This window comes from Heptranchias perlo, unplaced genomic scaffold (assembly GCF_035084215.1).
Source record: "Heptranchias perlo isolate sHepPer1 unplaced genomic scaffold, sHepPer1.hap1 HAP1_SCAFFOLD_1599, whole genome shotgun sequence".
Taxonomy (NCBI): Eukaryota; Metazoa; Chordata; class Chondrichthyes; order Hexanchiformes; family Hexanchidae; genus Heptranchias; species Heptranchias perlo.
The window spans coordinates 1-26,270 of record NW_027138858.1 but is presented as its reverse complement, the minus strand read 5'-3'; the positions used below and the strand labels follow the sequence as shown (position 1 = coordinate 26,270).

Sequence of the window (26,270 nt, the reverse complement as noted above, 5' to 3'; positions counted from 1 at the left end):
TTTTACACTAGCCGGAGAATCCCACTGTTTTTACACAAGCCGGAGAATCCCACTGTCGTTACACTACCCGGAGAATCCCACTGTTTTCACACTTGCCGGAGAATCACACTTTTTGCACTAGCCGGAGAATCACACTGTTTTTACACTAGCCGGAGAATCACACTGTTTTTACACGAGCAGGAGAATCCCACTGTTGTTACACTAGCCGGAGAATCACACTTTTTACACTAGCCGGAGAATCCCACTGTTTTTACACTAGCCGGAGAATCACACTGTTTTTACACAAGCCGGAGAATCCCACTGTCGTTACACAAGCCGGAGAATCCCACTGTTTTTACACTAGCCGGAGAATCCCACTGTTTTCACACTAGCCGGAGAATCACACTTTTTACACTCGCCGGAGAATCCCACTGTTTTCACACTAGCCGGAGAATCACACTTTTTACACTAGCCGGAGAATCCAACTGTTTTTACACTAACCGGAGAATCCAACTGTTTTTACACTAGCCGGAGAATCACACTTTTTACACTAGCCGGAGAATCCCACTGTTTTTACACTAGCCGGAGAATCACACTGTTTTTACACAAGCCGGAGAATCCCACTGTCGTTACACTAGCCGGAGAATCCCACTGTTTTTACACTAGCCGGAGAATCCCACTGTTTTCACACTAGCCGGAGAATCACACTTTTTACACTAGCTGGAGAATCCCACTGTTTTCACACTAGCCGGAGAATCACACTTTTTACACTAGCCGGAGAATCCAACTGTTTTTACACTAACCGGAGAATCCAACTGTTTTTACACTAGCCGGAGAATCACACTTTTTACACTAGCCGGAGAATCCCACTGTTTTTACACTAGCCGGAGAATCCCACTGTTTTTACACTAGCCGGAGAATCCCACTGTTTTTACACAAGCCGGAGAATCCCACTGTCGTTACACTAGCCGGAGAATCCCACTGTTTTTACACTAGCCGGAGAATCCCACTGTTTTCACACTTGCCGGAGAATCACACTTTTTACACTAGCCGGAGAATCCAACTGTTTTTACACTAGCCGGAGAATCACACTGTTTTTACACTACCCGGAGAATCACACTGTTTTTACACTACCCGGAGAATCACACTGTTTTACACTAGTCGGGAATCACACTGTTTTTGCACAAGCCGGAGAATCCCACTGTTTTCACACTAGCCGGAGAATCACACTTTTTACACTAGCCGGAGAATCCCACTGTTTTTACACTAGCCGGAGAATCACACTGTTTTTACACTACCCGGAGAATCCCACTGTTTTCACACTAGCCGGAGAATCACACTTTTTACACTAGCCGGAGAATCCCACTGTTTTCACACTAGCCGGAGAATCACACTTTTTACACTAGCCGGAGAATCCCACTGTTTTCACACTAGCCGGAGAATCATACTTTTTACACTAGCCGGAGAATCCAACTGTTTTTACACTAACCGGAGAATCCAACTGTTTTTACACTAGCCGGAGAATCACACTTTTTACACTAGCCGGAGAATCCCACTGTTTTTACACTAGCCGGAGAATCACACTGTTTTTACACTAGCCGGAGAATCCCACTGTTTTTACACAAGCCGGAGAATCCCACTGTCGTTACACTACCCGGAGAATCCCACTGTTTTCACACTTGCCGGAGAATCACACTTTTTACACTAGCCGGAGAATCCAACTGTTTTTACACTAGCCGGAGAATCACACTGTTTTTACACTAGCCGGAGAATCACACTGTTTTACACAAGTCGGGAATCACACTGTTTTTACACAAGCCGGAGAATCCCACTGTTTTTACACTAGCCGGAGAATCCCACTGTTTTTACACAAGCCGGAGAATCCCACTGTCGTTACACTACCCGGAGAATCCCACTGTTTTCACACTTGCCGGAGAATCACACTTTTTACACTAGCCGGAGAATCCCACTGTTTTTACACTACCCGGAGAATCACACTGTTTTTACACTACCCGGAGAATCACACTGTTTTTACACTAGCCGGAGAATCATACTGTTTTACACTAGTCGGGAATCACACTGTTTTTACACAAGCCGGAGAATCCCACTGTCGTTACACTACCCGGAGAATCCCACTGTTTTCACACTAGCCGGAGAATCACACTATTTTTACACTAGCCGGAGAATCCAACTGTTTTTACACTAGCCGGAGAATCACACTGTTTTTACACTAGCCGGAGAATCACACTGTTTTACACAAGTCGGGAATCACACTGTTTTTACACAAGCCGGAGAATCCCACTGTTTTTACACTAGCCGGAGAATCCCACTGTTTTTACACTAGCCGGAGAATCCCACTGTTTTTACACAAGCCGGAGAATCCCACTGTCGTTACACTACCCGGAGAATCCCACTGTTTTCACACTTGCCGGAGAATCACACTTTTTACACTAGCCGGAGAATCCCACTGTTTTTACACTACCCGGAGAATCACACTGTTTTTACACTACCCGGAGAATCACACTGTTTTTACACTAGCCGGAGAATCATACTGTTTTACACTAGTCGGGAATCACACTGTTTTTACACAAGCCGGAGAATCCCACTGTCGTTACACTAGCCGGAGAATCCCACTGTTTTCACACTAGCCGGAGAATCACACTTTTTACACTAGCCGGAGAATCCAACTGTTTTTACACTAGCCGGAGAATCAAACTGTTTTTACACGAGCAGGAGAATCACACTTTTTACACTAGCCGGAGATTCCCACTGTTTTTACACTAGCCGGAGAATCCCACTGTTGTAACACGAGCAGGAGAATCACACTGTTTTTACACTAGCCGGAGAATCCCACTGTTGTTACACTAGCCGGAGAATCCCACTGTTTTTACACTAGCCGGAGAATCCCACTGTTGTTACACTAGCCGGAGAATCACACTGTTTTTACACGAGCAGGAGAATCACACTTTTTACACTAGCCGGAGATTCCCACTGTTTTTACACTAGCCGGAGAATCCCACTGTTTTTGCACTGGTCGGAGAATCCCACTGTTTTACACTAGCCGGAGAATCCCACTGTTTTACACAAACCGGAGAATCCCACTGTTTCTGTTGTTACACGAGCAATAATTTCCTATTTATTCATTGAGGTCTGTGTCCATCTGATATTATCACTTCCGGGACCCTGTTCGGACGCCAATAATCTCTCTGATATTTGCTTTGACTCTATTTCATTTTTCGGGTAATCAGAGGTGAGATCAACGAAAATTTATTACTTTTCCAACTATTTGGCTTCATTCATATTAAAATACAACAAGTTTTACAGGTGGAGATTTAAACAACTTTTCATTCAGTGCTCCAACTCGAGACTCAGAATGGCCCATTCTTCTGCTCCCGGAGACCGAGAGGTTAATCCTCTATCGATATCATGTGTGCTGATCATCGACTCCCTCTGGTCAGTCTCATGGACTGTCGCCTCCAACTAACTACAGCGGCTGCTTTTATATTCTTCTTGCTGCAAAACAAGCTCCCAGTACTTTCCCATGGTTTAAAACAGGTTGATATTCCCGCATTAATTGTTTACAACAGCTTCTCAGACTTTCAAGGCCTCACAGATGTCTTATCTTTAAGTCTGCTGGATCAGACTTTCCCAATGTGGCCAACCCTCCCAGCATGTCGCCCTGACTGGTCAGTTCCAGGTCATGAACCCAGGTTTCTAGCAAATCCTTTTAGTTTCCTTAAAACTGGTATTTGGGTTTTATATTGGAAAGTCCAAAATCCGTTTCTATTCAGTTCGGCCGCAGCTGTCGCAGCATTATGTGACTTCAGCCCCTTGCTCGGTTTGTTCTCGGCTCTATCTCAGTCTGAAGTGTTTGGTTGGCAGAGGGCGGAGTGAGGAGTGAGATCAGCAGGAAGAGGACATGAAACAAGAAGGGAAACTGGCATCAGAGAGGAAGCCATTGACGTATCACACGGGGCGGCCCGTATACTGGGGTCATTACTTGGTCTAGTCCTTTGTAACATCTTCACCTTGCTTGGAGGGAAGGCTCTATTGGGTTAAAGTGGACTCTGGTTTTCAATGTCAAGCAGCTGTCCAGACAGCTCCGTACTGAGGGGAGCACTTTCAATGCTGCATTTACAATTCTGAACCTTGAATAGATTTGGGGGAAGAGGGAGGATTCCCTGCACCTCCCCTTAGTATTTGGGGTTGAATTCCTGTTCAGAGAATTGGAGTGGTGAATGTGGGCTCAGCGTGAGTCAACTGAATAAAATGACAGACCGCAAAAATAAACAGCCCCCAGTAGCGTAAGGCACTGGACTTTAAACCTTCCTGCACAGTCCTGTTTTAGGAGAGACTGAGGCTGGTGGGTTTTAACAGGGATTTTATCCACAATGGCTTTGATTCTCGGACTTGTTCTCTCATCGCTGGTTCCCTCCGAGGCAAATCAACAAGGTTTGTTCTGCAGGGAGCTCACAGCCGATTCTCAATATATTAGTAATTTACTCTGATGATCTTAACGTTGGCTTTAAGTAATAACACAAAGCTCCTCTCAGTCTTCCTCCCCAGTAACACTGCCCGAACACTGTTGGGCAGACAGAAACGTGCCAATTTCCTGCTGGAGGAGTTAAGGCCCGGGAACCTGGAGCGAGAATGTATGGAGGAAATCTGTAACTACGAGGAGGCGAGCGAAGTGTTTGAAGATGCGGAGAAGACGGTGAGTAAAACCGAGGCACCTCACGGTTAACGTTCGGTGAGTGGAGAAAGGGAGCGGAGTGTCCTTGAGAGGCTGGGTCCCGGGGGGAGATCCTCAGTGCTCTCCCCACTTCACAAAAAGTAACGCCGGGAGGGAGCAGCTCCCAGCGAGTTTCCTGCTCTTGTAGATGTGTTTTGCTGCGTCAGTTTGTTCTTTTTTACTTTATTGATTTAAACTTAAATCAATCTTTAATTAAACTTAAACCCATGTTTAATAACAAAAGTTTAAACTTAAATCTATCTTTAATAACAAACTTCTTAAACTTACACCTATCGAGAATGATCATCAATCGATCGAGAATGATCATCGATCGAGAATGATCATCAATCTATCTATAGTGATCATCGATCTAGAATGATCATCAATCTAGAATGATCATCAATCTATCTATAGTGATCATCGATCTAGAATGATCATCAATCTAGAATGATCATCAATCTATCGAGAATGATCATCGATCGAGAATGATCATCGATCGAGAATGATCATCAATCTAGAATGATCATCAATCTATCGAGAATGATCATCGATCGAGAATGATCATCAATCTATCTATAGTGATCATCAATCTAGAATGATCATCAATCTATCGAGAATGATCATCAATCTAGAATGATCATCAATCTAGAATGATCATCAATCTAGAATGATCATCAATCAATCGAGAATGATCATCGATCGAGAATGATCATCAATCTATCTATAGTGATCATCGATCTAGAATGATCATCAATCTATCTATAGTGATCATCGATCTAGAATGATCATCGATCTAGAATGATCATCAATCTAGAGTGATCATCGATCTAGAATGATCATCAATCTATCTAGAATGATCATCAATCTAGAATGATCATCAATCTATCTATAGTGATCATCGATCTAGAATGATCATCAATCTATCTATAGTGATCATTGATCTAGAATGATCATCAATCTAGAATGATCATCGATCTAGAATGATCATCAATCTATCTAGAATGATCATCGATCTATCTAGAATGATCATCAATCTATCTATAGTGATCATCATCTATAGTGATCATCAATCAATCTATAATGATCATCGATCAGTCTATAATGATCTATCTATAATGATCATCGATCATGATCATCGATCAATCTATAATGATCTATCTATAATCATCAATCTATAACGATCATCAATCTATCTATAATCATCAATTTATAATGATCAATCTATAATGATCAATCTATAATGATCAATCTATAATGATCATCGATCAATCTATAATGATCAATCTATAATGATCATCGATCAATCTATAATGATCAATCTATAATGATCAATCTATAATGATCATCGATCAATCTATAATGATCATCGATCAATCTATAATGATCAATCTATAATGATCAATCTATAATGATCATCGATCAATCTATAATGATCAATCTATAATGATCATCAATCTATCTATAGTGATCATCAATCTATAATCATCAATTTATAATGATCATCAATCGATCGAGAATGACCATCAATCTATCTATAATGATCATCAATCTATCTTTAATACTTTAAGTTTTAATCTATCTTTCTTTAACCTCGCCTTATCTTCGATTTGCCTTTAATAATTAAACCGTCCCGTTACTTTTCTGCTGCTTTCAATCTCTCAGAAACAATAGTATACAAAAGGTTTAAAGTCCAATCATTATTGCATTCATTTAGAATCAGAGAGTTTTACAGCACAGGAGGGGGCCATTCAGCCCATCGTGCCTGTGCCAGCTCCCTGAAAGAACCATCTCCCTAGTCTCATGCTCCTGCCCTTGCCCCGTGTCCTTTTAAATGCTCTTTTTTGTTTATTTATTCACTTATCTTTTAAAAGCCACCATGGACTCTGTTCCCTCCCCACTATTCTCAGTAGAGCCTCCTGTTACTCAACCCTCACCACATGTAAATAGTAAAAACCTGCTAACTTCTCCCTTCATTCCTTCGGCAATGATCTTAATTCCTGCCCTCTAGTTACAGACTCACTAACCAGACAGACACTCTCCCCATTTACCTTATCACAGCCCCTCATCATATGAACATCGTCAGATCACCTCTCAAACCATGTGGGTGTGGGGAGGGAGGGTGGTGGGGAGGTGTTTGTGTGGGGTGGGTGTGCAGGGGTGTGTATGTGTGGGTGTGTGTCTGTGTTTTTGAGGGGGTGTGTGTGGGTGTTTTGGAGTGTGTTGAGGGGCGTGCAGGTGCATTGAGGGGGGCGTGTGTTTTGAGAGTGTGTGTTTTGAATGTGTGTGGGTGTTTTGGGGTTTGGGGGTGTGTGTGTGGGTGTGTGTGTGGGTGTGTGTGTGGGTGTGTGTGTGGGTGTTTTGAGGTGTGGGGGTGTGTGTGGGTGTGTGTGTGGGTGTGTGTGTGGGTGTTTTGAGGTGTGTGGGTGTGTGTGTGGGTGTGTGTGTGGGTGTTTTGAGGTGTGGGGGGGTGTGTGGGTGTGTGTGTGGGTGTGTGTGTGGGTGTTTTGAGGTGTGTGGGTGTGTGTGTGGGTGTGTGTGTGGGTGTTTTGAGGTGTGGGGGTGTGTGTGTTTTGGTGTGTGTGTGGGTGTGTTTTGGGGTGTGTGTGTGGGTGTGTGTGTGTGTGTTTTGGTGTGTGTGTGTGTGTGTTTTGGTGTGTGTGTGTGTGTGTTTTGGTGTGTGTGTGTGTGTGTTTTGGTGTGTGTGTGTGTGTGTTTTGGTGTGTGTGTGTGGGTGTTTTGGTGTGTGTGTGTGTGTGTTTTGGGGTGTGTGTGTGTGTGTTTTGGTGTGTGTGTGTGTGTGTTTTGGGGTGTGTGTGTGTGTGTTTTGGGGTGATGTGTGTGTGTGTGTGTTTTGGGGGGTGTGTGTGTGTGTTTTGGTGTGTGTGTGTGTGTGTGTGTGTGTGTTTTGGGGTGTGTGTGTGGGTGTGTGTGTGTGTGTTTTGGTGTGTGTGTGTGTTTTGGGGTGTGTGTGTGTGTGTGTTTTTGTGTGTGTGTGTGTTTGTGTTTTGGGGTGTGTGTGTGTGTGTGTTTTGGGGTGTGTGTGTGTTTTGGGGTGTGTGTGTGTGTGTGTGTTTTGGGGTGTGTGTGTGTGTGTTTTGGGGTGTGAGTGTGTGTGTGTGTGTTTTGGGGTGTGTGTGTGTGTGTGTTTTGGGGTGTGTGTGTTTGTGTTTTGGTGTGTGTGTGTGTGTGTGTGTGTGTTTTGGGGTGTGTGTGTGTTTGTGTTTTGGGGTGTGTGTGTGTGTGTTTTGAGGTGTGTGTGTGTGTGTTTTGGGGTGTGTGTGTGTGTGTGTGTGTGTTTTGGGGTGTGTGTGTGTTTTGGGGTGTGTGTGTGTGTGTTTTGAGGTGTGTGTGTGTGTGTTTTGGGGTGTGTGTGTGTGTGTGTTTTGGGGTGTGTGTGTGTGTGTGTTTTGGGGTGTGTGTGTGTGTGTGTTTTGGGGTGTGTGTGTGTGTGTTTTGGGGGGTGTGTGTGTGTGTTTTGGGGTGTGTGTGTGTTTTGGGGTGTGTGTGTGTGTGTTTTGGGGTGTGTGTGTGCGTGTTTTGGGGTGTGTGTGGTGGGTGTGGGTGTGGTGTGGTTTGGGGGTGTGTGTGTGTGTGTGTGTTTGGGGTGTGTGTGTTTGGGGGTGTGGTGTGTGTGGTTTGGGGTGTGTGTGGTGTGGGTGGGGTGTGTGGGGTGTGTGTGTGGGGGTGGTGTGTGTGTGGTGGTGGTGTGGGTGGGTGTGTGGTGGTGTTGGTGTGTGGGGTGTGTGGGGTGGGTGTGGTGTGTTGGGGGTGGGTGTGGTGTGGGTGTGTGGGGGGGGTGTGTGTGTGGGTGTGGGGGGGGTGTGTGTGTGTTTGGGGTGTGTGTGTGTGTGTTTGGGGTGTGTGTGTGTGTGTTTGGGGTGTGTGTGTGTGTGTTTGGGGTGTGGGTGGTGTGTGTGTGGGGTGTGTGTGGGTGTGTGTGTGGGGTGTTGGGGTGTGTGTGTGTGTGGGTGTGTGTGTGTGTGGTGGGGTGTGGTGTGTGTGGTGTGGGGTGTGTGTGTGTGGGGGTGTGGGGTGTGTGTGTGTGGGGTGTGTGTGGTGGTGTGTGGGGGTGGGGGTGTGTGTTTGGGGTGTGGGTGTGTGGTGTGTGTGTGGGGGGGGTGTGTGTGGGGGTGGTGTGTGTGTGGTGGTGGGGGGTGTGGGGTGTGTGTGTGTTTGGGGGTGTGTGTGTGTGTGTGGGGGTGTGTGTGGGGGGGTGTGGGGGTGTGTGTGGGTGTGGGTGTGTGTGGGTGGTGTGTTGGGGGTGTGTGTGGTGTGTGTGGGTGTGTGGGGTGTGTGTGTGTGTTTGGGGTGTGTGTGGTGTGTGTGGGGGTGTGTGGTGTGGGTGTGTGTTTGGGGGTGTGTGGTGTGTGTGTGGGTGTGGGGTGGTGTGGTGGGTGTGTGTGGGTGGGGTGTGTGTGTGGGGTGGTGGGGTGTGTGGGGGGTGTGGGGGTGTGTGTGTGGGGTGTGGGGGTGTGTGTGTGTGGGGTGTGGGGGTGTGTGTGGGGTGTGGGGTGTGTGTGTGGGGTGGGGGTGTGTGTGGGTGGGGGGTGTGTGGTGGGGTGGGTGTGTGGGTGTGGGGGGGGGTGTGTGGGTGGGTGTGGTGTGGGTGTTGGGGGTGTGGTGTGTGGGGTGTGGGTGTGGGTGTTTGGGGTGTGCGTGTGTGCGTGTGGGTATGCGTGTGGGTGTTTTGGGGTGTGCGTGTGTGCGTGTGGGTGTGCGTGTGGGTGTTTTGGGGTGTGCGTGTGTGCGTGTGGGTGTGCGTGTGGGTGTTTTGGGGTGTGCGTGTGGGTGTGCGTGTGTGTGTGTGGGTGTGGGTGTTTTGAGGTGTGTGTGTGTGCGTGTGTGTGTGCGTGTGGGTGTTTTGGGGTGTGCGTGTGTGCGTGCGTGTGGGTGTTTTGGGGTGTGTGTGTGTGGGCGTGTGTGTGTGTTTTGGGGTGTGTGTGTGTGCGTGTGGGTGTTTTGAGGTGTGTGTGTGTGGGTGTGTGTGTGTGTGTGGGTGTTTTGAGGTGTGTGTGTGTGGGTGTGGGTGTGTGTGTGGGTGTGTGTGTGTGTGTGGGTGTGTGTGTGTGTGTGTGGGTGTTTTGAGGTGTGTGTGTGTGGGTGTGTGTGTGTGTTTTGGGGTGTGCGTGTGTGTGTGTGGGTGTTTTGAGGTGTGTGTGTGTGGGCGTGTGTGTGTGTTTTGGGGTGTGCGTGTGTGGGTGTGGGTGTTTTGAGGTGTGTGTGTGTGTGTGTGTGTGTGTGTGGGTGTTTTGAGGTGTGTGTGTGTGGGCGTGTGTGTTTTGAGGTGTGTGTGTGTGGGTGTGGGTGTTTTGAGGTGTGTGTGTGTGTGTGTGTGTGTTTTGGGGTGTGTGTGTGTGTGTGTTTTGGGGTGTGTGTGTGTGTTTTGGGGTGTGTGTGTGTGTGTGTTTTGGGGTGTGTGTGTGTGTGTGTTTTGGGGTGTGTATGTGTGTGTGTTTTGGGGTGTGTGTGTGTGTGTTTTGGGGTGTGTGTGTGTTTGTGTTTTGGGGTGTGTGTGTGTGTGTGTGTGTGTTTTGGGGTGTGTGTGTGTGTGTGTGTTTTGGGGTGTGTATGTGTGTGTGTTTTGGGGTGTGTGTGTGTGTGTTTTGGGGTGTGTGTGTGTTTTGGGGTGTGTGTGTGTGTGTTTTGGGGTGTGTGTGCGTGTGGGTGTGCGTGTGGGTGTTTTGGGGTGTGCGTGTGTGTGTGTGGGTGTGGGTGTTTTGGGGTGTGCGTGTGTGCGTGTGGGTGTGCGTGTGGGTGTTTTGGGGTGTGCGTGTGTGCGTGTGGGTGTGCGTGTGGGTGTTTTGGGGTGTGCGTGTGTGCGTGTGGGTGTGCGTGTGGGTGTTTTGGGGTGTGCGTGTGGGTGTGTGTGTGTGTGTGTGGGTGTGGGTGTTTTGAGGTGTGTGTGTGTGCGTGTGTGTGTGCGTGTGGGTGTTTTGGGGTGTGCGTGTGTGCGTGCGTGTGGGTGTTTTGGGGTGTGTGTGTGTGGGCGTGTGTGTGTGTTTTGGGGTGTGTGTGTGTGCGTGTGGGTGTTTTGAGGTGTGTGTGTGTGGGTGTGTGTGTGGGTGTGTGTGTGTGTGTGGGTGTTTTGAGGTGTGTGTGTGGGTGTGGGTGTGTGTGTGGGTGTGTGTGTGTGTGTGGGTGTGTGTGTGTGTGTGGGTGTTTTGAGGTGTGTGTGTGTGGGTGTGTGTGTGTGTTTTGGGGTGTGCGTGTGTGTGTGTGGGTGTTTTGAGGTGTGTGTGTGTGTGTGTGTGTGGGTGTGTGTGTGTGTGTGGGTGTTTTGAGGTGTGTGTGTGTGGGGGTGTGTGTGGGTGTGTGTGTGTGTGTGGGTGTTTTGAGGTGTGTGTGTGTGGGGGTGTGTGTGTGTGTGTGTGTGTGTGTGGGTGTTTTGAGGTGTGTGTGTGTGGGTATGTGTGTGTGTGTGGGGGTGTGTGTGTGTGTGTGGGTGTTTTGAGGTGGGTGTGTGTGTGTGTGGGTGTGTGTGTGTGTGTGTGTTTTGAGGTGTGCGTGTGTGGGTGTGTGGGTGTTTTGAGGTGTGTGTGTGTGTGTGTGTGTGTGTGGGTGTGCGTGTGTGTGTGTGTGTGTGTGTGTGTGGGTGTTTTGAGGTGTGTGTGTGTGGGTGTGTGGGTGTTTTGAGGTGTGTGTGTGTGTGTGTGTGTGTGTGTGTGGGTGGGTGTGCGTGTGGATGTGTGTGTGTGTGTGCACGTGTCACCTGGTTCTTTCCCCTCTTCTCCGAAGGCTGCCTGCAGGAGTGCCCAGATTTCAGGTTGAGGTACTACTGCCATCCCAGCCCTGTGGAGCTCCCAGGGAGCGGCCGGGACAAGAAACCTCAGCTTCTGGCTGGCAAAAAATAGATTTCACCAATTTCAAATCCTCGGGAACAGATCCCATACAATTCCAGCTTCCATCACCCTCTGCAGAAATCCACCTCTATCTCTCTCTTTAATGCCGCTGCCCTTAAGGCCCCAGTAGTGCCCGAACCTGCTCTCCTGCAGTCAATAGTGTGGCAGCATGTGCCCAGTGCATGTCCGTGATATAATGAGGCTCAGGAGGAAATTTATGCAGTGAGGTGAAGGTCCCGGCTACTTCTCCCATTAGCTCCACCCAACCGGCTCGCAGGAAGTACTGCAAGAGCAAAATCCACCCTAATATTCAAATTGTGGTCCAATCAATGATATGACTCGGTTTAGAATGACCTCTCTGCTTTTGTACTCTATCTCCCTATTTATAAAACCTTGGATCCCATTGCCTTTATTAACTTGTCCTCCTACTTTTAAAGATTTGTGTCTGTGAACCTCCTTTCAGAGTTTTACAATTTAGTGTGTATTTACTCTCCTCACTCTTTGTTCCACGTTCACAGTTTTCATGCAATCACTGGCTTCTTACAGGGAAGACGTCCATATAAGTGTGTTGAATATGAGCAGATCAGTACACAGCCCTCCCCCCTCACAGGTCAACACTCCATTCACACTGGACTGAAGCTTTTCAAGCCGCCCCAGTGTGAAACGACCTTTACTTATAGACGCATGCACTTTCACAAAGTGCAGGGAGATACAGCCATGAAGCCTGGGTCAGCGGTGAGTTAAGGTCTAATCTCCTGCAGCCTCCAATTGTTTGGGGACTGCCATAAGACAGTAGCTCTCGGGGCTTTCAACAACCTGATTGGTACCATTCGGGCAGCTTCTCCACCGAGCAGAGCCAGTGCAAAGTGTAAGCTGTAGGAGAGGGAGGTGGAGATGGGGATTGCAGTACATGCGTGCTCACCCACCAGTTTAGATGTCAGCTTGGCTCGGTGGGAGCATCGCTGCCTCTGAGTCAGAAGGTCATGGGTTCAAGTCCCTACTCCAGGACTCCATCACCTAATCTAGGCTAACACATCCAGCGCAAGAAAGGAAAGGGCAAACTAAATAACACCTTTCACATCCTCAGGATGGCCCAAAGTGCTTCACAGCTAATTCATTACTTTTAAAGGGAAATGCAGCAAGGTCCCACAACAGCAGTGTGATAAAGGCGAGATCATCTGTTTTAGTGACGTTGGTTGAGGGATAAATATTGGCCCTAGGACAATGGGGAGAACTCCTCTGCTCTTCTTCAAATAGTGCCCTGGGATGTTTTATGTCCGCCTGAGAGGGCAGACGGGGCTTCGGTTTAATGTCACATCTGAAAGACGGCAGCTCCGACAGTGCAGCACTCCCTCAGTACTGCACTGGAGTGTCAGCCTAGGTTTTGTGCTCAAGTCTGGAGTGGGATGTGAACCTACAACCTTCTGATCCAGAGGCGGAAGTAACACCACCGAGCTATGATAAAGTGTTTGTTGGTGAACACTACCGACCGAGTCTGGTGTATAGAAAGAAATGTGGATCATATGGCATTGATACTTGTTCCGAAACAATTCACCAAGATTACACATTGTAACGTTCTGTTTTCTTTCTTTAGTGGACGTTCTGGAAAACTTACAATGGTGAGTCACTTATTTACTTAACTCATCGAGACTTCACACTAAAAGTGTTGATGACTAAGAAGGATGTGAAGGCCTTAGAGAGGGTGCAGAAGTGATTTACTAGAATGGTACCAGGGAGGAGGGACTTCAGTTATGTGGAGAGACTGGAGAAGCTGAGATTGTTCTCCTTGGAACAGAGAAGGTCGAGGGGAGATTTAATAGAGGTGTTCAAAATTATGAAGGGTTTTGATCGAGTAAATAGGGAGCAACTGCGTGGCAGGAGGGTCGGTAACCAGAGGACACAGATTTAAGATAATTTGCAAAAGAACCAGAGGGGAGATGAGGAGAATTTTTTTTACGCAGCGAGTTGTGATGATCTGGAATGCTCTGCCTGAGAGGGTGGTGGAAGCAGATTCAATAGTAACTTTCAAAAGGAAATTGGATAAATACTTGAAGGGAAAGAGCAGGGGAATGGGACTATTTGGATCGGTCTTTTGAAGAGCCAGCACTGGCATGATGGGCCGAATGGCCTCCTGTACTGAATGATTCTATGATTCTAAAATGGCTCCTTCTTATCATTGAGACCTGAAAATATATTAGCTGTGAATTTCCTTGAAGTTGCTCCTGCTCCCGATCTCGGGATTTCCAACATACTTCCGGCAAAGTTACAGCTCCAAGGAAATTCCCAGCCAATGTTGCCAATTTTCAGATTTTCCCCCCACTCCAGTGCCACAACAACACCCCCACTCACACTAAATCCAATCGACAGTCCGACTGCAAAAGTTGGAACATAAACCGGGGAAATATGTAAAAGGGTGGTGCAACTGACAACAGCGGTTTCTGACCCTAACCCTAACTACTGACAACAGAGGATTCTGACCCTAACCCTAACTACTGACAACAGAGGATTCTGACCCTAACCCTAACTACTGACAACAGAGGATTCTGACCCTAACCCTAACTACTGACAACAGAGGATTCTGACCCTAACCCTAACTACTGACAACAGCGGTTTCTGACCCTAACCCTAACTACTGACAACAGAGGATTCTGACCCTAACCCTAACTACTGACAACAGAGGATTCTGACCCTAACCCTAACCCTAACTACTGACAACAGAGGATTCTGACCCTAACCCTAACTACTGACAACAGTGGTTTCTGACCCTAACCCTAACTACTGACAACAGTGGTTTCTGACCCTAACCCTAACTACTGACAACAGCGGTTTCTGACCCTAACCCTAACTACTGACAACAGAGGATTCTGACCCTAACCCTAACCCTAACTACTGACAACAGAGGATTCTGACCCTAACCCTAACTACTGACAACAGAGGATTCTGACCCTAACCCTAACTACTGACAACAGAGGATTCTGACCCTAACCCTAACTACTGACAACAGCGGTTTCTGACCCTAACCCTAACTACTGACAACAGAGGATTCTGACCCTAACCCTAACTACTGACAACAGAGGATTCTGACCCTAACCCTAACTACTGACAACAGAGGATTCTGACCCTAACCCTAACTACTGACAACAGCGGTTTCTGACCCTAACCCTAACTACTGACAACAGAGGATTCTGACCCTAACCCTAACTACTGACAACAGAGGATTCTGACCCTAACCCTAACCCTAACTACTGACAACAGAGGATTCTGACCCTAACCCTAACTACTGACAACAGTGGTTTCTGACCCTAACCCTAACTACTGACAACAGTGGTTTCTGACCCTAACCCTAACTACTGACAACAGCGGTTTCTGACCCTAACCCTAACTACTGACAACAGAGGATTCTGACCCTAACCCTAACCCTAACTACTGACAACAGAGGATTCTGACCCTAACCCTAACTACTGACAACAGAGGATTCTGACCCTAACCCTAACTACTGACAACAGCGGTTTCTGACCCTAACCCTAACTACTGACAACAGCGGTTTCTGACCCTAACCCTAACTACTGACAACAGCGGTTTCTGAGCCTAACCCTAACTACTGACAACAGCGGTTTCTGACCCTAACCCTAACTACTGACAACAGAGGATTCTGACCCTAACCCTAACTACTGACACCCTAAGCACTAACACTCTAACCTTAATGCCCTAATCATAACGCCCTAACCTTAACACTCTAATGTCCACCACAACACCTAACCCTAACCCCAACTCCTAACCCTAAATCCAACCACTAGCCTCAACCAGTAACCCTAAATCTAACCCTAACCCTGACACTAACCCCAATCACTAACCCTAACTCTAATCCTAATCCTAAATCACACGTTGTCAATAGTCACTTCCTATGTAAAAATAACAGCAACCACTTCAAAATAGCCTCACACAGGGAGCAAAATTCAACCAAACACGTCTGCTTTCATAAAACAGGCACAAATTTTCAATGGATTTTCAAAACAGGAAGATAATATTTAAGGATCCATAATTCACGTACATAATTCCCCGAGTAGAAATGGCGACTCGGTAAATACAGTTTGCTGTGGTTAGATTAACCATAGAATTCTAAAGAATTACAGCACAGAAGGAGGCCATTTTGCCCATCATGTCTGTGTTGCTAGAACAATCCAAAACTAATCCCACTGCCCCACTCTCTCCACATAGAATTATAGAAAGGAGGCCATGGAAGGAGGCCATTCGGCCCATCGAGTCCGCACCAGCTCTATGCAAGAACAATCCAGCTAGTCCCACTCCCCCACCCTATCCCCGTAGCCCTGAAAATTTTTTCCTTTCAAGTACTTATCCAGTTCCCTTTTGAAGGCCATGATTGAATCTGCCTCCACCGCCCCCTCGGGCAGTGCATTCCAGATCATAACCACTCGCTGTGTAGAAAAGTTTTTCCTCATATCACCTTTGGTTCTTTTGCCAATCACCTTAAATCTATGTCCTCTGGTTCTTGACCCCTCTGCTATTGGGAACAGTTTCTCTCTATCTACTCTGTCTAGACCCGTCATGATTTTGAATATCTCTATCAAATCTCCTCACAATTGTCTCTGTTCCAAGGAGAACAATCCCAGCTTCTCTAGTCTATCCACGTAACTGAAGTTCCTCATCCCTGCAATCATTCTAGTAAATCCCTTCTGCACCCTCTCTAAGGCCTTCACATCCTTCCTAAAGTGCGGTGCCCAGAACTGGACACAATACTCCAGTTGTGGCTGAACCAGTGTTTTATAAAGGTTCATCATGACTTCCATACTTTTGTACTCTATGCCTCTATTTATAAAGCCCAGGATCTGTTCTTGTATAAAACAATGGTTAGGCCACAGCTGGAGTACTGTGTGCAGTTCTGGTCGCCACACTACAGGAAGGATGTGATCGCTTTGGAGAGGGTGCAGAGGAGATTCACCAGGATGTTACCAGGGCTGGAGCGCTTCAGCTATGAAGAGAGACTGGGAAGATTGGGTTTGTTTTCCTTGGAGCAGAGGAGGCTGAGGGGGGACATGATTGAGGTGTACAAAATTATGAGGGGCACAGATAGGATGGATACTGAGGAGCTTTTTCCCTTCGTTGAGGGTACTATAACAAGGGGACATAGATTCAAGGTAAAAGGCGGGAGGTTTAGAGGGGATTTGAGAAAGAACTTTTTCACCCAGAGGGTGGTTGGAGTCTGGAACTCACTGCCTGAAAGGGTTGTGGAGGCAGGAACCCTCACAACATTCAAGAAGCATTTGGATGAGCACTTGAAATGCCATAGCATACAAGGCTACGGACCAAATGCTGGAATATGGGATTAGAGTAGACAGGGCTTGATGGCCGGCGCGGACACGATGGGCCGAAGGGCCTCTATCCGTGCTGTATAACTCTATGACTCTATGACTCTATCCCGTATGCTTTTTTAACTGCTTTCTCAACCTGCCCTGCCACCTTCAATGATTTGTGCACATAAACCCCCAGATCTCTCTGTTCTTGTACCCCTTTTAGAGTTGTGTCCTCTAGTTTATATTGTCTCTCCTTGTTCGTCCTACCGAAATGTATCACTTCACATTTTCTGCGTTAAATTTCATCTGCCACGTGTCCGCCCATTCCACCAGCCTGTCTATATCCTCTTGAAGTCTATCACTATCCTCCTCACTGTTCACTACACTTCCAAGTTTTGAGTCATCTGCAAATTTTGAAATTTTGCCCTGTACACCCAAGTCCAAGTCATTAATATATATCAAAAAAAGCAGTGGTCCCAGCACCGACCCCTGGGGAACACCACTGTACACCTCCCTCCAGTCCGAAAAACAACCGTTCACCACTACTCTCTGATTCCTGTCACTTATCCAATTCTGTATCCATGTTGCCACTGCCCCCTTTATTCCATGGGCCGCAATCTTGATGATAAGCCTACCGTGCGGCACTTTATCAAACGCCTTTTGGAAGTCCATATACACCAATCAACTGCATTGCCCTCATCAACCCTCTCTGTTACCTAATCAAAAAACTCCATCAGGTTAGTGAAACACAATTTGCCTTTAACAAATCCGTGCTGGCTGTCCCTAATCAATCCACACTCGTCCAAGTGATTGTTAATTCTGTCCCGGATTATCGTTTCTAAAAGTCTCCCCAACACTGAGGTTAAACTGACTGGCCTATAGTTGCTGGTTTTATCCTTACACCCTTTTATGAACAAGGGTGTAACATTTGCAATTCTCCAGTCCTCTGGCACCACCCCCCATATCTACGGATGTTTGGAAGATTATGGCCAGTACCTCCGCAATTTCCACCCTTACTTCCCTCTGCAACCTAGGATGCATCCCATCAGGACCGGGTGACTTATCTACTTTAAGCACAGCTAGCCTTTCTAGTACCTCCTCTTTATCAATTTTTAACCCATCCAGTATCTCAACGAAATCTTCCTTTACTGAGACTCTGGCAGCATCTTCTTCCTTGGTAAAGACAGATGCAAAGTCTCATTTAGCACCTCGGCCATCCCCTCTGTCTCCATGAGTGGATCTCCTTTTTGGTCCCTAATCGGCCCCACCCCTCCTCTTACTACCTGTTTACTATTTATATGCCTATAGAAGACTTTTGGATTCCGTCTTATGTTGGCCGCCAGTCTATTCTCATACTCTCTCTTTGCCCCTCTTACTTCCTTTTTCACTTCCCCTCTGAACTTTCTATATTCTGCCTGGTTCTCACTTGTGTTATCAATCTGATATCTGTCATACGCCCCTTTTTTCCGTTTCATCTTATTCTCTATCTCTTTTGTCATCCAGGGAGCTCTGGCTTTAGTTGCCCTACCTTTCCCCCTCGTGGTAATGTACCTAGACTGTACCTGAACCATCTCCTCCTTAAAGACCGCCCACTGTTTGATTACAGTTTTGCCTGCCAAACTTTGATTCCAATTTACCCGGGCCAGATCCGTTCTCATCCCACTGAAATTAGCCCTCCTCCAATTGAGTATTTTTACTTTAGAGTGGGCCGTGTCCTTTTCCATAGCTATTCTAAACCTTATGATACTATGATCACTGTTCCCTAAATGCTCCCCCACAGACACTTGCTCCACTTGGCCCATCTCATTTCCCAGAACCAGATCCAGCAATGCCTCCTTCCTCATTGGGCCAGAAACATACTGATCAAGATAGTTCTCCCGAACACACTGCAGAAATTCCTCCCCCTCTTTGCCCCTTGTTTGCTACTATCCCAGTCCAGATTAGGATAGTTGATGTCCCCCATTATCACTGCTCTATGGTTCTTGCATATCTCTGTAATTTCCCTTCAAATTTGCCCCTCTATCTCCTTCCCACCAGTTGGTGGCCTATAGAATACACCCAGTAGTGTAATAGCACCTCCATTGTTTCTTAACTCTAACCAACTAGATTCTGTCCTTGACCCCTCCAGGACATCCTTTCTCTCCAACACTGCAATATTCTCCTTAATCAATACTGTCATCCCTCCCCGCTCCTTTTTTTCTTTCCCTATCTTTCCTAAACACCTGAAATCCAGGAATATTTAGTATCCAATCCTGCCCTTTTTTGAGCCACGTCTCCGTAGCACTGCATCAATCCCAAACTAATCCCACTACCCCACTCTCTCCCCATAACCCTGTATCAATCCCAAACTAATCCCACTGCCCCACTCTCTTCCCCATAGTCCTGTATCAATCCCAAACTAATCCCACAACCTCACTCTCTCCCCTTAGTCCTGTATCAATCCCAAACTAATCCCACTGCCCCACTCTCTCCCCATAGCCCTGTATCAATCCCAAACTAATCCCACTGCCCCACTCTCTCCCCATAGCCCTGTATCAATCCCAAACTAATCCCACTGCCCCGCTCTCTCCCCATAGCCCTGTATCAATCCCAAACTAATCCCACAACCTCACTCTCTCCCGATAGCCCTGTATCAATCCCAATCTAATCCCACTGCCCCACTCTCTCCCCATAGTCTTGTATCAATCCCAAACTAATCCCACTGCCCCACTCTCTCCCCATAGTCCTGAGATTCCCCTTTCACACACACCGCACCCTGGATAAGCTCTCGAATAAAAGGGATACGAGAGAGTCCCCAATTGATACCGACCATCTGAATACAATTAACACTAATTGATACAAATCATACAATAATCCCACTGCCCCACTCTCTCCCCATAGCCCTGTATCAATCCCAAACTAATCCCACTGCCCCACTCTCTCCCCATAGCTCTGTATCAATCCCAAACTAATCCCACTGCCCCACTCTCTCCCCATAGCCCTGTATCAATCCCAAACTAATCCCACTGCCCCACTCTCTCCCCATAGTCCTGTATCAATCCCAATCTAATCCCACTGCCCCACTCTCTCCCCATAGTCCTGTATCAATCCCAAACTAATCCCACTGCCCCACTCTCTCCCCATAGCCCTGTATCAATCCCAAACTAATCCCACTGCCCCACTCTCTCCCCATAGCCCTGTATCAATCCCAAACTAATCCCACTGCCCCACTCTCTCCCCATAGTCCTGTATCAATCCCAAACTAATCCCACTGCCCCACTCTCTCCCCATAGCCCTGTATCAATCCCCAAACTAATCCCACTGCCCCACTCTCTCCCCATAGCCCTGTATCAATCCCCAAACTAATCCCACTGCCCCGCTCTCTCCCCATAGCCCTGTATCAATCCCAAACTAATCCCACTACCCCACTCTCTCCCCATAGCCCTGTATCAATCCCCAAACTAATCCCACTACCCCACTCACTCCCCATAGCCCTGTATCAATCCCAAACTAATCCCACTGCCCCACTCTCTCCCCATAGCCCTGTATCAATCCCAAACTAATCCCACTGCCCCACTCTCTCCCCATAGCCCTGTATCAATCCCAAACTAATCCCACTGCCCCACTCTCTCCCCATAGCCCTGTATCAATCCCAAACTAATCCCACTGCCCCACTCTCTCCCCATAGCCCTGTATCAATCCCCAAACTAATCCCACTGCCCCACTCTCTCCCCATAGCCCTGTATCAATCCCAAACTAATCCCACTGCCCCACTCTCCCCATAGTCCTGTATCAATCCCAAACTAATCCCACTGCCCCGCTCTCTCCCCATAGCCCTGTATCAATCCCAAACTAATCCCACTACCCCACTCTCTCCCCATAGCCCTGTATCAATCCCCAAACTAATCCCACTACCCCACTCACTCCCCATAGCCCTGTATCAATCCCAAACTAATCCCACTGCCCCACTCTCTCCCCATAGCTCTGTATCAATCCCAAACTAATCCCACTGCCCCACTCTCTCCCCATAGCCCTGTATCAATCCCAAACTAATCCCACTGCCCCACTCTCTCCCCATAGCCCTGTATCAATCCCAAACTAATCCCACTGCCCCACTCTCTCCCCATAGTCCTGTATCAATCCCAAACTAATCCCACTGCCCCACTCTCTCCCCATAGTCTTGTATCAATCCCAAACTAATCCCACTGCCCCACTCTCTCCCCATAGCCCTGTATCAATCCCAAACTAATCCCACTGCCCCACTCTCTCCCCATAGCCCTGTATCAATCCCAAACTAATCCCACTGCCCCACTCTCTCCCCATAGCCCTGTATCAATCCAAAACTAATCCCACTGTCCCACTCTCTCCCCATAGCCCTGTATCAATCCCAAACTAATCCCACTGCCCCACTCTCTCCCCATAGCCCTGTATCAATCCAAAACTAATCCCACTGTCCCACTCTCTCCCCATAGCCCTGTATCAATCCCAAACTAATCCCACTGTCCCACTCTCTCCCCATAGCCCTGTATCAATCCCAAACTAATCCCACTTCCCCACTCTCCCCGTGGCATTCCGTGATCCAACATCCCTCTGTGTAAAGAATTTTCTCCAATCCCTCTCCTCTCAGTGACAATTTTAAATTGATGATCCCTCACCACTGACTCCCAACTAGAGGAAATAGTCGTCCGCAATTAAACACTCTCCTTCATCCCTGAGCAATCCTACCCTCTCTTTAACTATTATTTTACTTTTTATGTGCTTATCGAAGCCCATACTATTTCCTTTTATATAATCCGCTAGTCTTTTTTCATACTCCCTTTTCACCTCTTCTAATCTCCCTTTTCACCTCCCTGCTACACTTTCTATATTCCTCATGATTATCTTTGCTTTAGCCCCAACTTTATCACATGCCTCCCTTTTAAGTTTCAGTTTAGCTTTAATCTCCCTGTTTATCCACTCAACTCTGTTCTTTGATACATTCCCCTTTTCACCTTATAGGAATAGATTCATTCTGTACTCTGTATCATATTTGAAGATTTCCCACTAATAATCTGACGACCTGTTTGCAAATATTTCTACCCAGTTAATTTTAGATCCCTTATCTCGCTGAGCTTGTCTTTTCCTGCCCAGCAATCTTATCTTTTACAGTTTATTATCCATTTCTATTTTTGCATCGACCCAAACTATGTTGTGATTGCTATTTCCCAATTGTTCTCCTATTCTCATCAATTATTTGCCCCACTTCATTTCCCAGAACTAAATCAAGCAACACCTCTTTCCTTGTTCCTTGTTGGACTAGAAACATATGGATCTAGGAAACAGTCCTGGATCCATTCTAAGAAACATTTGACCACATGCATTATCTTTATTCCAGTCTATCTTGGGATAGTTAAAATCATCCATTATTATTACCCTGTCACTCTTGCATATCTCTCTGAGCTGTCTACAGATCTCCCCCTCTGTCCTGTAATGCACACCTAGAATTGTACTATTTCCCTTCCTATTCCTTAAATCTATCCATATGGATTCTGTTTTAACACAGCCCCCAGGACATCCTAACGTCTATCGCTGTGATTGAATCCTTCACTAACACAGCCATCTTCTAATCCCTTCCCCCCTCCCCATCTCTCCTGAAAATACTCTAACCAGAGATATTAAGTAGCCAGTCCTGTCTGAGCCTGTGTGACGTCTCCATTAAAGCTCCTGCATTATATCCCTCCGTAGTTATTAATGCTTCAACTCCTCAGTTTTATTTCGAATGCTTTGTGCATTCACACCCCACTCACTCCTGACTCCGATTGACCCCGGTCATTGACCCCCGGTTCCTTTTCTCGGTTTTCTCATTTAATTTCCTGATATCCATTGCCACTTCTACAAGTTTTTTTTTAATCTCTCACTGACATTTTTCTTTTCCTTATTTCTTTAATATATTCTCACAATTTATTTCACCTTGTGGTTCTATCCCAATAGTTCAATTAATCCAGTTCTCCCCCTCTAATCCCAAACCTAAACTTTCACCACCGCTGCCATCTTTGTTTAAATCCTTCCCCCTTTCTGCAAGGACGTTAGTGCCTTTTCTGTTCAGGTGAAGACCATCCCTTCAGTGTAGCCTTCCTTTGTTCCAGAACTCACTCCAATGCCCCAAGAGAGTGGCCCCTTCCCTCTTGCACCAGTCCTGCAGCCACACCTTGACCGTTCTAATCGTCCTCTCCTTAAACTGTCCAGCACGTGACACGAAAAGCAATCCAGAGATCACCATCCTTGAGATCGTGTTTTTCAATCTCGTGCCAGACTCCTTAAACTCACTCTGCAAGTCCTCAAACGTATTTCTATCTATGTTATTGAATTCAACATGGACCATGACTTTTGGTTGCTCACCCTCCCTTCCCAGAAGTTTTCCCACTCATTCCATGATGTGCTTTACCCTGGCACTGGGAGGCAACTGACCATTCAGTACAATCCAAAGATCCCTCACCCTCCTTGGTGCCACCAAGTGCGACCAATTGCTCTTCAAGCACAGAGATCCTCTTCTCCAGGGACTCAATTTCCCGACACTTACAACAACAACAAAACAACAACAACAACCCGCATTTATATAGCGCCTTTAATGTACCAAAACGTCCCAAGGCACTTCACAGGAGCTGTCGATGCTCAGTCATTGAGTATATTCAAGACTGAGATCGATAGATTTTTGAACTCTAAGGGAATCAAGGGATATGGGGATCGGGCGGGAGGTCGAAGATCGGCCGTGATCTGATTGAATGGAGGAGCAGGCTTATGGCCTTATGGCCTACTCCTGCTCCTATTTCTTATGTTCTTATCAAACAATTTGACACTGAGCCACAAAAGGAGATATTAGAACAGGTGACCAAGAGCTCGGTCAAAGAGGTAGGTTTTAAGGAACGACTTAAAGGAGGAGAGAGAGGTAGAGAGGTTTAGGGAGAGAGTTCCAGAGCTTAGGGCCTAGGCAGCTGAAGACACGGCCACCAATGGTGGAGCGATTAAAATCGGGGATGCGCAAGAGGCAAGAATTGGAGGAGCGCAGAGATCTTGGGGGGGGTTGTAGCGCTGGAGGACGTTACAGAGATAGAGAGGGACAGGGCCATGGAGGGATTTGAAAACAAAGATGATAATTTTATAATCGAGGCGTTCCCGGAACAGGTGCCAACATAGGTCAGCGAGCACAGGGGTGATAGGTGAATGGGACTTGGTGTGAGTTAGGATACGGGCAGCAGAGTTTTGGATGAGCTCAAGTTTATGGAGGATGGAAGATGGGAGACTGGCCAGGAGAGTATTGGAATAGTCAAGTCTAGAGGTAACAAAGGCACGGATGAGGGTTTCAGCAACAGATGAACTGAGGCAGGGGCGGAGACGGGCGATATTATGGAGGTGGAAGTAGGCGGTCTTGGTGATGGAGCGGATATGTGGCTGGAAGCTCACCTCAGGTTCAAATAGGACGCCAAGATTTAGAACGGACACTTGGTGCAAATTTATTGGCCCTGGATACAAGGAAGGTCTATGATAGCCCGTATATTAATCCACACACATCACGAGGGCTCCTTGCACTGCAATCCCTCTGTGTCTAACTTAAAATATAATGGCCCAGATCGTGCTGGAGTGCCCAGTTTGTTAGATTTTTTTTTTCCCTCACCTTTCAGCTCAAGAATTTTTTGCACTACAAATTGCTGGAAGTGCGAGGGTAACGGGGCATCTGGGACCTTGGTGAATGACGGGACCAATAGTCTATTTCCTTAATCAGTGAGATTTAAGGATTGAGAAAGAAACCGAGTTATGAATTAGAATTCGAGTCAAATCAATTACAGAAAGAGAAATAAAGAGAGGGAAAGAATGATTGGATTAAGAGAGAGAAAAAAGAGACAAAAAGGAAAAGTAAGAAAAAAATTGAAAAATGGAAAATTTTAAATTTTAAAAATCTCTAAGAACAATTTACTACCTACAGGAGTGAGACTCCACAGTTTCGATTGTTTCCTTTCTGGGCCGGAGAGATTGAATGGCATTGCAGGAGCATAAATCTCATTAAAAGGGTCCTTACGTCACTAAATACCAACTTAACTTTCTGTGTCGTTTAATTAATTTTAACAGCGCAAATGCAGCGATTTCTTGAAACTCACGGGGAGGATGATGGCGAGCTGCTGTTTTCCAAGACTAACGATTCGTGGCGATTAGCAATTCATGTGTATCTTTTCCTCGCCATAAATTGCGGGGTCATTTACACATTAATAACAGTAAACGCCGTTAAACTCACACTATTTTCCTCGCAAATTAGGCACCATAGATGGTGTTAGCCTGAATTCCCACCAGCACCAAACGCTCCCAACAATTAACCTCTGCTTACTCACTTAGCACAACTAGTAAAGAAAAAAAAATCCCTGGGCCATTTTGTGAGATCTTTTACCTTGTGCTGTATCTGCCAGTTCCCTGTTGCAGGGAGACCTGTGAGTTTTTAGATCTGTAACATTCTCACTCAAGACAGCTTCATACAAATATTTAGCACATGGGACTAAAATTCCTCTCTCTGCTATATCAGAGGAAGTGTTAGCCCCGTTATTTAAAACAGGGAATGTTTCTGCATTGGAGGGATATCAGGCAAGTGTGTTCCACACTCTGTGAATGTGATTACTGGGAAGTGACAGAAAAAGTCTGTGGACGAGCAGAATGTTCCATTGGAAAAAGTTTGCAGGGTCTGACTTCCCCACTTCAATTCCTGGTGTGCACTCTGTGCCGACCCGCCCGTCTCCGCACCGGAGGCAGGAAAATCTCACCGTTTCCCCAGAGACTTCCGCTGTGAATTCCTGATGTGCTGACTTGCCGTGCCGAGCCCTACACCAGGAGTGTGAGCTCGGTAAAATCTGACCTTTAAATGTCTGCAAAGGAAGAGTCGAAAAGTCGAGGCTGGGAATTTCCTCGAACTGGCTCCCGTTCTACTGCCGTAACTTCACCGTAAGTATGTCGGGAACCCCGTTTACAGGGATTGTTGGGATTTCTGTTGAACTTCTGTCGGGACTGCGTCTTTCTTCATTAGAACAACGCAGATTACAAGGCGATAAGATAGTTTAAAATTATGAAAGGCTGGGACAGGGTATATAGAAGCAGACTGATTCCAGTAGTTGAGTTGAAAACGGGGAGGTGGGGGGGGAGTTAGAATTACAAGATTAAATGTAAGATTTAGAACAGAGCGATGGAGAAACTTCTTCAGAGAGAGAGAGAGAATTGTGAGGCTGTGGAATTCACCTCCAGGGTTAGTGGTTCAGGCAGAAACTATGTCAACATTCAAGATTAGATTGGGTACTGGATGAAGGACAAGGGAATGAAGGGATATGGGTACAGGGTGTGTCAAATGTGATTAGAACTATTTGCTCGTGTGGAGGGTAAATGCCCGCACGGCCTGGTTGGGACGGATGGCCTGCT

The 26,270-nt window shown here is 46.7% G+C and overlaps 1 protein-coding gene across 1 annotated transcript; it reads left to right on the top strand.

Moving 5' to 3' along the window:
* Window positions 1-4,263: 4,263 nt before the first annotated feature.
* LOC137309299 (venom prothrombin activator hopsarin-D-like) lies at window positions 4,264-13,264 on the top strand. Its single transcript, XM_067977558.1, has 3 exons — window positions 4,264-4,431; window positions 4,533-4,693; window positions 13,145-13,264. The coding sequence occupies exons 1-3, from the start codon at window positions 4,371-4,373 to the stop codon at window positions 13,262-13,264; spliced, it is 342 nt and encodes a 113-aa protein (XP_067833659.1). The 5' UTR covers window positions 4,264-4,370.
* The last annotated feature ends 13,006 nt before the right edge of the window (window positions 13,265-26,270 follow it).

Coding starts and splice junctions, on each gene's coding strand:
- LOC137309299 (XM_067977558.1), top strand. CDS start 4,371: ATGGCTTTGATTCTCGGACTTGTTCTCTCATCGCTGGTTCCCTCCGAG. Junction 4,432..4,532: donor CTCCGAGGCAAATCAACAAG/GTTTGTTCTGCA, acceptor AGCTCCTCTCAG/TCTTCCTCCCCAGTAACACT. Junction 4,694..13,144: donor TTGAAGATGCGGAGAAGACG/GTGAGTAAAACC, acceptor TTCTTTCTTTAG/TGGACGTTCTGGAAAACTTA.